Source organism: Rhyacophila brunnea, unplaced genomic scaffold, assembly GCF_057557595.1.
Source record: "Rhyacophila brunnea isolate RB1 unplaced genomic scaffold, BYU_Rbru_1.0 scaffold_17, whole genome shotgun sequence".
In the NCBI taxonomy this organism is placed as follows: domain Eukaryota; kingdom Metazoa; phylum Arthropoda; class Insecta; order Trichoptera; family Rhyacophilidae; genus Rhyacophila; species Rhyacophila brunnea.
Window position 1 is genome coordinate 11,128,113 of NW_028232827.1, and position 13,280 is coordinate 11,141,392.

Sequence of the window (13,280 nt, forward strand, 5' to 3'; positions counted from 1 at the left end):
TAATTGTTTGTTTTTTTTTGAAATATGATTGTTAATTATTAGAAATGTATATTTTTTATAGCTAGCAGCACCGCTGACAAATGTCAAAACAATAAGCAGGCGTCAAACCATAGACTATAATATATAAACAAGTTTGGTTGTCAAACAATAATTCCAACATGCATTGACCAAATACTTACGAATTAAGTTATTTTATTTTAATAATCCAACTTTATGCTGCGCGCCGACATAACAACAAGACGTTGTCAATGCATTTTTTTCATCCTTTTTTTATGTTCAGTCCAGGCGTCTCCCGCCCAAGTACGTAGACAGATTGGACAAATTCCGTGCCTCTCGCCTGCCATTTCTCACGCTGGGGGCTGATGGTGTCAAACGTGATAACATAATATTAAGTCAGCGCGATCGTTGTCAAATAAGTATCTTGAAGTATCTTCACGTAGTACAACCTATTTTATTTCCAAAAAATATGAACGTTTCCAACAAAGATAATGTTTTGAACATCAAGATTGAAGATACCAATGGAGCAATTGACATCACTGAATGCGAAGTCAAGCAAGAAGTATTCAATGCAGCGTGCACTGTCTGCCGCACCATTACCAGTCTCAGGAGTATTACCGACACATATTATCACGAAGGCAAACCGGAAAAATATTCTGAAATGTTATTGTTTTGCTTTCGCGTAAAGGTTTGTTTATTAGTATCTCAACCGTCAACCAAATGCATTAATATATTCCAGCGAATGTTTATAGTACCTACATTGTATCTTAATGCATTGACTTCGCTTTTTTCTTTTTAAATTATAACTTCTTTAACCGGGTTTGGAAAGAAATGCAAAGCCCCAAAAAATGTATGGTAAATGTACCGCAGATGATGTCATGAGATTTTATAACTTTCTGTTTAGACCAAACCAAACCTAACCTAATCTAACGTACCCCAACCTAATATAATCTTAGTTTGTGATAATGATGCATCAAAATGTTTGAAAATTTCAAATTAACAATTATTGGATCGAAAAGCCTATGCGCCGACAGAAAAGGGTATTTATTATAATTGTCTACATGGAATAAACTGTTTTCGTAAAAAAAAATATATAAAAGCTCATGACAACATCTGCGGCACAATTACCAAATGTATGTGTGGGCCAACAGTTGTCAAGCCCTGATTTATATCATATAAAGCAGTAACTATCAGTCTAAACAATAAATTTAATATACCTGTATCGTTTATATGTTTTAGTCTGAAGATCTGCAGAAAAGTGGACGTTGTGCAATATGCGATGACTGCGTTGAAAGACTTAGAGATGCAACCGACTTCAGAAAACAATTGGAGAAGTCTATCAATAACTTTAAAGACCTTTTAGGTACACTTGTTGCTTGTATTATTTTCATATAGCAAATGAGGTACATACTTTGGCTAAGGAATTACGGGAGATAGGGTTATCGAATTGAGACACATAGGCGTTAGCTTTACAAGGTGTTTATAGCGATCAATAACTTTATGCCGGGTCAGCATGAATTTCACTTATAATCAACAGGTCATTTAACTATCAATAACTTCATCTAGCATCAACGTTTTTATTACAGGCAATTACATAGCTATCGGCTATCTCATGCCTGCTCATCAAAACACCTCGTAGACGTTAGAAATTTTGGTCAGCTGGTTTCTCAATCATAACCTAGTCAACAATGACTAGTATCATTTATTAACCTAGATCAGGGTTGGCGAACCTTGTAACGTACGGGTGCCAAAATTTCCCAAATATTATTTTTTGACTGACGTGCCGAGCAGTTTTTCGAGTAGTTCGAGCAGGAAAAAAATTTAAAATTTTTATTAAAAAAGTTAAAAAATTATAAGAAATTGAGTTCTTTAGTATTACTTCCTTAGTTAGGTTATAATTTTTTTTTTGTAAATAAGACATACATAAATACAAGCTAGGCTTTTTTCAATGCATGGTCTACAAACACTGATGCCGTATAAATAATTGTTATAGATGATAAACCAGTCTCAAAAAGCAAAGAAGATTATATCGTTGCGAGTCAAACATTGCCCATCAGTTTTAACGATTCTGATCACTATTCAGACGGAGGGAATAATTCAGATACCAGTATCGATGACATGGTTTCCCCAAAAATGCCCACTGGAATAACAATAACGAAGAAGACAGCTGATAAAAGGTACAAATTCTTCAAACTTCCTGGTCATCTTCGACTGATTCGGTGTCAATGATTGTTTAAATGACAATTTACAAGAACTTTTTATTTACCCCACCGGTCTGCAATGGACACCTGTAAATCCGTTGGAAAAGGTTTGAGTCCCGCGGCTGAATCAAATACATAATATGTTTTTTATTCAACATGCATTCGCATCCAGAGTAAAAATAAGTCTTAGTCTCAGAGTAGCCATGTTTCTCGTGTATAACGCACAGTCGAACCTCAATTTTATTATTATTAACTTAAGGGGACGTTCTACAGAATTGGCCTTGAGAATTGAAAATATGATTTTTTAACATGTGGTCCATAATATCTGGTCTACTAGTTAATATAAAAAGGTCGTGTCAAAGTTGTTTGTGTCAATAAATTTGCTCTATGACTCGATCCGACTCATATTTCATCAGGGCTGTCGAAGACATAAATCATAAATATTTATAATTTTAAATTTTTATTTATAATATAATATTATTTAAGTTTTGTGCATCTAATGCCGGGTCCACACTGGCAACAAGTTAAGTTGCTGGCAACCTCGTTAGATTTTACGATAATTATGATGATTATCGTAAAATTTCTTAAGCAATTATGGTAAGTATCGTAAAATTTAATGAGGTTGCCAGTGTGGAAATGGCTTAATATCCACTGTGGTTCACGTAGTGACATGGACCTGGGGTTAACTAATTCAGGAAGTCAACACCCATAATAGAATTTTTTCCAGTTTTGGTTGAAATTTCTCAGTGTACATAGTAAACAAACCTACGAATAAAAAAAGACAAGAAGGAACATACTGATTCATCGCAGTAAAATCTGGCAATCAAATTCGCCATTTTGAAAAGCGACGATTTTGCGTAAACAAATATCACGTGGTCTGTACGTGTGCGGCAAACTTCGAATGTGTTGTGTATTTTATGTTTGTGTATCACGCATTGTCGGCCATATTTGCCGGCCTTTCTGATTGCCGTGATTTGTACACATCTTCCTTCCTGTCTTTTTTTATTCGTAGAAACAAACAGTATTTTTTATTAGTTATATGAAGTTGGCCTTGAACCTGTAATAAAATAATACACAATTAAAAGATTTTGAAATAGAAAAAAACACATTTCCAAGCTTTCAGCCGTGCTCACTCATGAATGTCATTCGTCATTTAGATAAGTATATACACATTTTGATGTTATCTTGCAAAGTGCGAATGTAATGTTTTCAAATAATTGATATGGATTAATTATACCATCGTATTATTTTCTCGAAATATAATAGTATTTGAGTATCAACCTATGTTCAATTTGAATTGGGTTATAATAATAATATACCCGTATATATCAATAGTATGTTTGCTACAAAATCCACCCAAGTTATCAGTACGTACTTGCACAGGTTTGATTAAAAACTATGATGAAATTAACATTTTAAAAATATGAATTCATAATATTATTTTGACAGCCCTGTTTTCTGATCGGCGTACATCTTTCAGGTGTTTATAAAATAATAATAATGTTCAGCGGCAGACAATATCAATAATAATAATAATGTTTCTTGAAATAAAATCTCCGATGATTAGTGATTTTTGCGAAAAGATCGATTTAAATTAACGTACTTACGACGCCGAGGTCCTTTTTATACTAAATTATATTTGAATGTCGAGCTCTTCATCCACCCCTATAAAACGTTATACCATCATGTTGCTTCTCAGTACGGCTACCAAATTTAAACACAACATAGTTAAACATATTTTCTACTAAATTAACTAAAACTAATTACCACTAACTTTATGTTTAACACAAAAACAATAAATTTCAGCAACACATGCTCGCAGTTTTTAAATAAATGTAATCATTCAAAACAATACTTACCGGCGATGTTTCAAAAAATATTTAAAGAAATTCTATCTTACTCTAACGCAGTGGTTTCCAAATTTTATGTTACTACGCCTCCCTTTTAAAAAAATCCAATCTTGGCGCCTCCCCCCTTTATTTCATTAAAAAATACAGACACCTTTATGTTAATTTTTTAAAATAATTTGTTTTTCATGCGATGAATGTGCTTGTTTATTAGCACAATCAATTTTAATAGTAGTCAATCCAAATTCATCATCATTCATTGACAAATGGATTCTATCATGGGCCCCACATCCTGAAGCGGGCCGCCAGGCCAGGATCTTTGGCGGACCCACCTACCTATCGCTGAGGTTACGGGGAGTATGGTGCTCTAATGTAGTGTTTCCTAAATTATACAGGGCGTTATCATTTAAGTAAGTATATCAATCATCATATGGGTATCACATCAAATTGTAATGGACAACCAGATATTTAAAATATTTAACAGCCCTGTAGCAAAGCAGGCGACTTTTTTCACTATTAATAAAATAATGTGAAAAGTGCATTAGCAAACTAACCAAGAACTCAGTAAATGGATTTTTGTTTGCTTCAATATATCTGGCGCAGAAATCATTTAAAAGAGGAAACATGGTGAACATATTTTTTTTGTAATTTTGATTTCCAAATCTCCAATTTTTTATGAATGCCTTCACTTTGTCTTTTTAAATCAGTGAACGCAGGAGTGGTCCTTGCATTGATTTATTCACTCAATTTTTTTCAAATTTCAACCAAATAGACAAGTTTAACAACAAAATTATCTTTCCTAAACAAATTTGTCTCAAATTTCAACATTATGATTTGACCCTTTTATTTAATTTTTTCATGAGATAGCCAGAGCGCTTCACAATAGTATAGAAGTGAGGTATTATAAAATTAGTCTCCATATTTTCAGACAGGTTTGCAAACAATGCATTTGCAAAGTGCAAACCTGTGGCTACATTAATTGTGATAAACTTTTTGCGCCTCCCTTTACCACACTCCGCGCCTCCCAGTTTGGAAATCGTTGCTCTAAAGCATATTGTGGAGATATAAGCGTGCCGAATGCTTTCATCATCGTTATGGTTCGTTTTTGTTTAGACCTTGGTGTAGGTAAATTTTATTACCACTATCATTGGTCCTGTGTTTTTCGGAATGGTAATAGGTGTGAAGTCGAGCCATTTAGATGCTATTCAACAGCTAAATTATCCAGATCACAATCGTCGTGATAAAATAAAAGAATTTATTACAAGATAGCATGATATGTCTACTTATTTTTCTTCTTTTTTTTTCTTTGGCACTAGAGCCTGGGTCCGACATTGACCGCCTCAAGCAGATTCCTCTACTCTGACCGGTTTTGTGCTCGCCTTCCCAGTCCCAGTCAATCATTTCTAGGACTTGTAAGTTTCTCTGTAAATTATCAAAACCAGCCTTTCTGCACTTCGTTCTTGGACCACTGAATGTGAGGTGCTTTATCGGTGTTTATTCATCCATACATGTCACGTGGCCGGCCCATTGCAGGCGTTGAGTTTTGATTAATCCGTCATCAGACACATCGAAAAGGTTGTAGACCTACCTCATGATTACAGCCACGTTACCAGATACCATTTGAGCAAATGGGGCCAAAGATATTTTGCAAGATTCTATGCTGAAACACCTATATCTTATGGACATCACTGACAGTTAATGACCACGTCTCCGAACCGCAGTACAATATTTAGATTTATGTGTCTGTAGGGATCATTATAATTATTACCTGTTAGTTCTTACTACTTTCACATTTATTTTCATTTCATTTTACATTCATTTTGATCTGTCTGTCAATCAACATTGGCACTATTACGCATTTAAGTACTTTTTGATTATTACATTATTTAAAATGTTTCGCATTGTGTTCCAGACCACTTTCAGTGACAACTACAATTGATATACAAAAGAGTCTGGTGAAAGAAGTCACTATGAAAAGTATGGTGAAAATAAAGCCAATTCTACCGAGTAAATTAACAGTAAAGCAGGCTGCTGTGGTGTTCAATATACCGAGATGTATTAACTTGAAAGCGGTCCCTGGGGGAGAAAGTAACAAAAACACTGACGTCGAGACGGACGAAATAGACAGACATACCAAAAGGAAGACAGTGGTGAATCCCAGCAACGATAAAACGGAAACAGCAGAAATTGGTGGAAAAATGTACAATTTGCCAATTTTAGTGCGTGGTACAGATGGACAACGGGTGTGAGTATACATTAAATAAAACACAATTCTTTAACACTACCTACTGCTCCCGCCAACGTGGCGTGTTATAGTAGTGTTACGAACCGCATAATGGTTTCTCTGACCATAGTCAAACTCTTTCGTCCAATATTATTGTTAAATTTATGAATTCATTACAGTACTGTATATTATTTGATGTATTTTTAGTGTTGATTCGAAAAGCAGCACACCAATAGACACTGGGGGAGAAAATAACAAAAAGACAAACATTTTGTCAGCTGGCAAGCTCAAGCTCCATATAAATACAGTTGCTAAACATAATGGAAATAAATTGATAAAACGAGTGGTGAAGAATGTAGAGATGGACAAAACAGAGAGACAGATGAAAAAAAAGACAGTGGTGAACCCCGGCAATGATAAAATGGAAACATCAGAAATCGGTGGAGAAATGTTTAATTTGCCAAATGTAGTGCGTCATACAGATACAGAATGCGTGTGAGTATACATACATTCAATAAAACACATTTCTTTAATATTACCTACCGCTCCCGCCAACATGGTGTACCTACTATAGTAGCCAAGCATTACGAACAGCGAACTACCACATTACTAAAATTTCAGAAAGCTTCCTCTAACCATAGTCATAGTACGTCCACGATGGCCGAGCGGCTTACGCTTCGGCTTATAATGTTTTGGTTCGAATCCTGGGTCTTTCAAATACACATAATATTGTTTTTCAATTTTTTTTGGACCTGGATGGATGGATGGAGATGGAGCAATTGGCTAATATCAATTTCTCGTTGAAACAAAAATCTGTTAATACAAACCTCCACTTTGTGGAGAGGTTCAAATGATCGAAAAAGAATAAAACCATAATCAAATTCTTTCGACTAATCAGTATTTTGATGTATTTTTAGTGTCGACTCGATAGGTGCATCAACCAAAACCAAGGAACACATATTGCAAATAAACGATTTGGTGAATAACACTGATCTGAAATGTCGGTGAGTATGTTTAAAATAAACCACGTATCTATGTTCAGTGATGTCATGACGGGCCTGGTTATCATGTAAAAGTTGTAAGTCATTATTATGCCATATCTATCACGCGTATCAACATTTAATTATCATATAAAATATTTCTATACCTACATTAGTAGAATATTATTTTAAAACGTCTTCATTCTAAGTCTGAGAATGATGTTGATTGCGTGTTTATTTTCTAGTTTGACAGAACTACAGTGATACAGTGATGCAATATAACAGAGAAGTAGGTAATATTGTCCGTGGCACTAAGTTCTCACAAGATACAATAGCGGAGTGAGTTTTCAAAGTGACAAGATCAAGTGAGAAATTTGTTCGATCATTCTAGCCTTTTTATTTAACCCAACACGGTTAAAATAAAAGCACAAGTATCCCAGGCTTTTGGTGAGAAAAACATTTTAGTATAATGTTACTGAGGTGAAAAAGTGATTACTTGTAAGAAGTAATTTGACTGTGTGAATCTTGTATACAAAAGAATATATATAATGAACAACTTATTTTTATCCGTTCTCACCAATCAGCGTTATACAAAACTGCTGACTAGAGGTGGGAAAACTGGTCGATTTTGAAGACTTAGTATACTTACTACCCGTTAATACCATTTAGAACTCACATGTCTGTTGTGGAGTCCTCCGTTCAAAAGGACCACTAATTTTCATACAAACTGTTTTATTATAGAGGTTGCTGGTTATTGGTGGTATCTTTTTGCATACAAAAATGACACGTTAAACAGGAACTTATTTATATGAATACAGCAGACAGCTCTATCTGGAAGATGATTCAACATCTTTGACTATACGCCATTTGTAATACACTACAATGTTTTATCGTTTACTAAAGCCTCACGAGTATTGTTTTTCCAGTACTCTATGCATGGCAGAGTTCTCTCGCGAATATCATCTGTAAGAGATCTTGGAATTACGTTTGACGGTGAACTGACGTTTAGTGGTCATATAGATACCATTTGTAAAAAGGCGCTAAAGATGTTGGGCTTTGTCTTGCGTACTTCCCGGGTCTTTTCGGATGTTACGGTACTAAAAATTCTCTATAACTCCTTAGTTAGAAGCAGACTTGAGAGTGGGTCTATTGTTTGGGCCCCGCATCAGTTGAAGTACGGTCTTATGGTGGAGAGAGTCCAAAAGAATTTTTTAAGACTCCTTTACTTTCGGCTGTATGGATATTATCCGTTAGCTACATATTTTTTCAGACATATACGCGGCGTAAATGTGAACTCTGCCATTCTAAGTGGTGTTGGCTTGTGTGTCTCTGATAATTACCTTAGGAATCGAGGGCATCCGTTGTTTGTTCTCCCACGGTGCAGAACTAACCTGCCATTAGTAATGCACATTGGGAGGGCGGTAACCATGTTTAATGAAATCGCTTCGGATATTGATATATCCCACTTACGTGAGGGTGAATTTAGGTAGACGTTGTTTTATATGTTTTTAAGATAGGGTCTATCAAAGTTCACTCTGTGTGCTTCCATCTACTTTTATTTTGTTACTTATTTTATTTATTTTCTTATTTTATTTCTTATTTTATTACTTATTCTCTGTATTTTTATTTTTAAAAATTATTAACACTTATTCTATGTCATGTCATGAACGCTTTGAATTTATAATTTGTTATGTTCATTATATTATATTATGGAAAAAAAATTTGACTACAAACGGTTTGTTGCAGGATTTGTAGTGAAGAGTTCTTATACAATAAATATCTGAAGAAGCACATGGCTATTCACTACCCCAACCATGTCTGCGAGACTTGCGGCCGTTTATCAGCAACATACAAACAATACCTATCACACCTGCAAACACACACCACCAAGACATACCCTTGCAAGGAATGCCCCGACAAAAAGTACAAGAGTTCCAGTTCCCTGGGCGTTCATATGAAGGTGAAGCATCGCGGACAGAACAAATTGTTCAGGTTAGTTTACAATCGGAGCTAGAAATGGAACACTAAGAATCCCTTTATTATTTTGCAACTGGAACCATCGATTCTTAACCCTTTTACTCCCACGGGGCCGATATTTCGGCCCACCATACCTATGCGAAAACTCCATCTGGGCCGATCCATCGGCCGAAAGTTTGGAACCAAATTTACGATTTATTCCAAATTTTTTCCCGTCATATTTCATTCATGTAGACGAAGCATTATATTCACTGTGTGTTGGGTGGTGAGTAACATTTATTTTAGTGTCGGCATTGTTTATAATTATGCCATACCCTAATAACTCACAAGTCATAATTGCTCTGCTGTCGAACTTGAGACCAAAGAGGGTCATTAAAATAATAAAACATTATTTTTATGACACATTTTAAATTCTGATATTTCTTTTAGTTGTTTTATGATTCATATATCACATTACAAAATGAATTTTGTAATTTTTGAACTAACAATGGATGCCACTGTATTTTTAGTAAGATGGTGAAAAAATACATGAATATAAATATTATTAAAAATGATTTAGTGCTTTGAGACTTATTTTTTGAAATTACTTCATTCCATATCAGTTAGTCGTCGATACTGTATCGAATTCTCTTGCGATTTCGTGAATTGAATAATATTCTTGAATACCTTGACACTATACGATTTTTTTTGATTACTTTATAAAAATTCTATTTCATAGAGAAATAATAATATGTTTATTTTTTTTTTCTGTTACTACATAAGGATAGATTATATTATAAAATTTGATATATCAATTATAAATAAAAAAATGTTGTCACACTTGTTTTGTTGTTCAAACATAGTTTTATCCGTTCATTTCTAAATAAATATTGATACATTATTTTTTTCTTTTGTTTTATTGATGTAAACTATCAATATTATTACTTATTATTGCTTTATATACCATTGAGAACACACAAAAAAAGTTTCAAATTTTTAAAACATGTGTAGAATTAGTTATTTAAAAAAAACTAAATCGACGATTTGTTGTCAAAAAACGCTTGGGAGTTTTCGCATATGCTAGGCTAAATCAGCTGGGAGTAAAAGAGTTAATGTTGAAAGCCCCGGAATGGAAAACCCTAAAAATTTTGGGTTCTAAAGTTTCTATTTTTTTTTTTTTTTTTTAATTATTTTCCATATCTAGTGTTGAGTATTTGTCAAATAAATGACAATTTTAGAAGATCAATTTAATACCCCGTTTACATGTGCATGAATTTACTGCTGACAGTACGTATTATCGCGGCCATAACAAGAATATGCACGTGTAAACACGTATTATCGTGCAAGTTGCAAGATTGCATGCATGGATCAAAAAAGTTCAGAAGCTTCTGAATTTTCACGTAATAATTGATACTTGCATGGTGGAAGCACATGCGCATTAATACGATAGTGGTGAATAGGAAGAAATACAAACTACACCGCACAGAACATTTTGACGTTTACAGATTATCTACGAACCTGTCAAATAGCACCATACAATGACAACACCGTGTCTCTCTTACGTTTGAAGAATGAGATTGGAGACAGTTAGCACTTTTACAGCTATTATCGCGAAATTTTAAAATACACATTATTGGTGCCAGTAAATCCATGCACGTGTACAGGCGTTGTATCATGGGAATTATTATACACAAGTAATCGCATAGTTTCCAAAATGAGGAAAAGGGATATGATAGACTGATTGACTAAATGCTGTCGTTTACATATCACCCCTATATTCCATAGTCTTTAGTGCAAGAGTAACACATGAGAGAATACCTAAAATAACTAAGGGTAGGGCAGGTATATTGTGAAACAATTTTTGGTTGATTATCAAGCCAAAGTGTACTGCTCACATTGCATCTTAAGTTGTGAATATACTTAGATGCATGTCGCGTACTGTCACGCTGTTTAATGTCAAATTTAGTCTATGGTTTCGTCATTTTGCAGAATATTTTGAGGATTTCGGCAGATTTTGCTCACTTACAATGTTAGTTTTAAGGTTCAAAATATGCTATGGGATGAGAACATCAGTCTGATAACATTTTAAACACCAAGAAAAACGACACTACACACTTTTTTCCCGTAGCGGTAGCTTACTGTGACATCACGTGATAGTACGCGACGTCCACCATAGTATATTTCGCGCCATAGTCTCCCCAACTCCCCAGTCTCCAACTGTTATTGATGGGTCCGAAGATACCACTCAATTCGTTCCGCTTAAATGAGCCCAACACTCTTTCCATGCTTTTAGTCATGCACCAGGTCTCAGAGCCATACATGACAACTGGTCTTATTAGTGTTTTATACAAGGCGCATTTCAAATGTCGTACCTTCATTAGACCGAAGCGACATTTGTTACCTAGCACAATTCTTCTTTTAATTTAGATTTCAAGGCTACTCTCACTGTTAATAGAGGATCTCAGGTACAGAAAATTCTTGACCCTTTCAAAGGTGCTGTTGTGCACTCTTGATACAACTGTATTTTTGATTTGCTCCACATTTAAAATTTAATCAAAATTCAAATTTTACAAATTATAAATCTGAAACATTCACAAAATGTCATTTAAAAAAACAAAGAAATAGTATTAAAACAATATAAAGAAGAATGAAATATTATATGCAGTATCAGAAAAACAGTATAAAGAGTAAATAGGTACAAAAATTAGTAAGTAGATACATGGAAGTACACCGAATGAGCTAAGTGAACCTATCTTAAGGATTTATAAAACAATGGCCACCTATACTCATTCTCATGTAGGTGGAATATATCAACATCCGAAGCAATTTCGTTGAACGGAGTTATTGCCCTCCCTAATTGGCATCACCAATGGGTTAGTTTCTTGGGAAAACAAACAACTGTTGCTCCCGATTTTTAAGATAGTTATGTGAGTCCTAGTGTGCTGTTGTTTTCCTCAAGGTCCACAAATATTTCTCTAACAGTATTTTCATTCCGGCTTATGATGTCAATGTCGTCCGTATAAGCTAATATTTGATACGATTATAATATATATATATATGGGTTTATTGACATTAATGTCGGTCATTCTTACTGCCTTTTCCAAGCTTTATTGAAAAGCAATGTGACCAGTGGATCTTCTTGTCTGAAGCCTCTTAGTGTCTTAAATGCCGTCGACTTGACATTTTGAATTCTATCCTGACATTGCACTTTGGCTAAGGTGAGTCTAGTTAATCTAACAAGCTTTGAAGGAAATTTAAACTCAACCATTGCATTCCACAGTACCCGTCTGTTTACGCTTATTATTTTATTTGCAGATGTCCAAAATGCGAAGAGCGATTCATTTCATACAATCAACGCCGGAAACACCTGATCAAAGTGCATGATCAACCTGACGACGAATACACCTGCAAGCATTGCGACAAGAAATTTTGTTCGGCGGCTGGCCTCCAAATGCATATCCGCTTTGTGCACTTCAAAGAACGGAATCACTTTTGTCCACAGTGCAACCGTAATTTTGGCAACATGTCTATGTTGCGTAACCACATGCTTTGTCATACTACCAACACTGATTTCCCCTGCCAATATTGCGGGAAAGAGTTCAAACGGAAGACAACCCTAAGAGAGCATGTGAAGATTCACACGGGTGAGAAGAAACATGTCTGTAATGTGTGCGGAAGAGCCTTCACTCAGGGGTGTACGCTGCGAGGGCACATGGCTGTGCATGAGCGACAAAATAAAGCTGACAAAACTGATATTTAATAAAGTTACTAATTTTTATAAAAACATTTATTATTATTTCCTATTCAGTGACAAATTCACTAGTGCTTTGAGCACATGCTGGAGTGGAGTCCTGCAGTGATAAGGAGCCCTCTAAGTTCCAAAAATATTAATTAAAAGTTTCAAAATGAAATTTTAAAAAGATGAACACAGTAAGTATAACAAGTTATGCACTCAAGAAATGGTAATTTATCAAAGGATCCTCTCACAAAATTTGAGTCGTATAGTAACTTTGGAATGAATTGAGTTAGCAATGCCAATTTAGACAATTTTTAAGGTCAAGAATGGTGATTTCCT

At 34.8% G+C, this 13,280-nt stretch overlaps 1 protein-coding gene across 2 annotated transcripts; it reads left to right on the plus strand.

Moving 5' to 3' along the window:
- The first annotated feature begins 109 nt into the window (after nucleotides 1–109).
- LOC147073667 (uncharacterized) lies at nucleotides 110–13,077 on the plus strand. Of its 2 annotated transcripts, XM_085944169.1 has the most exons (8): nucleotides 110–685; nucleotides 1,237–1,360; nucleotides 1,991–2,174; nucleotides 5,958–6,290; nucleotides 6,477–6,764; nucleotides 7,187–7,273; nucleotides 8,996–9,241; nucleotides 12,521–13,077. In XM_085944169.1, the coding sequence occupies exons 1-8, from the start codon at nucleotides 467–469 to the stop codon at nucleotides 12,963–12,965; spliced, it is 1,926 nt and encodes a 641-aa protein (XP_085800295.1). In that variant the 5' UTR covers nucleotides 110–466; the 3' UTR covers nucleotides 12,966–13,077. The 2 variants fall into 2 exon arrangements, with proteins under 2 accessions (XP_085800295.1, XP_085800296.1); XM_085944170.1 differs by lacking the exons at nucleotides 8,996–9,241; nucleotides 12,521–13,077 and adding an exon at nucleotides 7,495–7,611.
- Nucleotides 13,078–13,280: the final 203 nt, after the last annotated feature.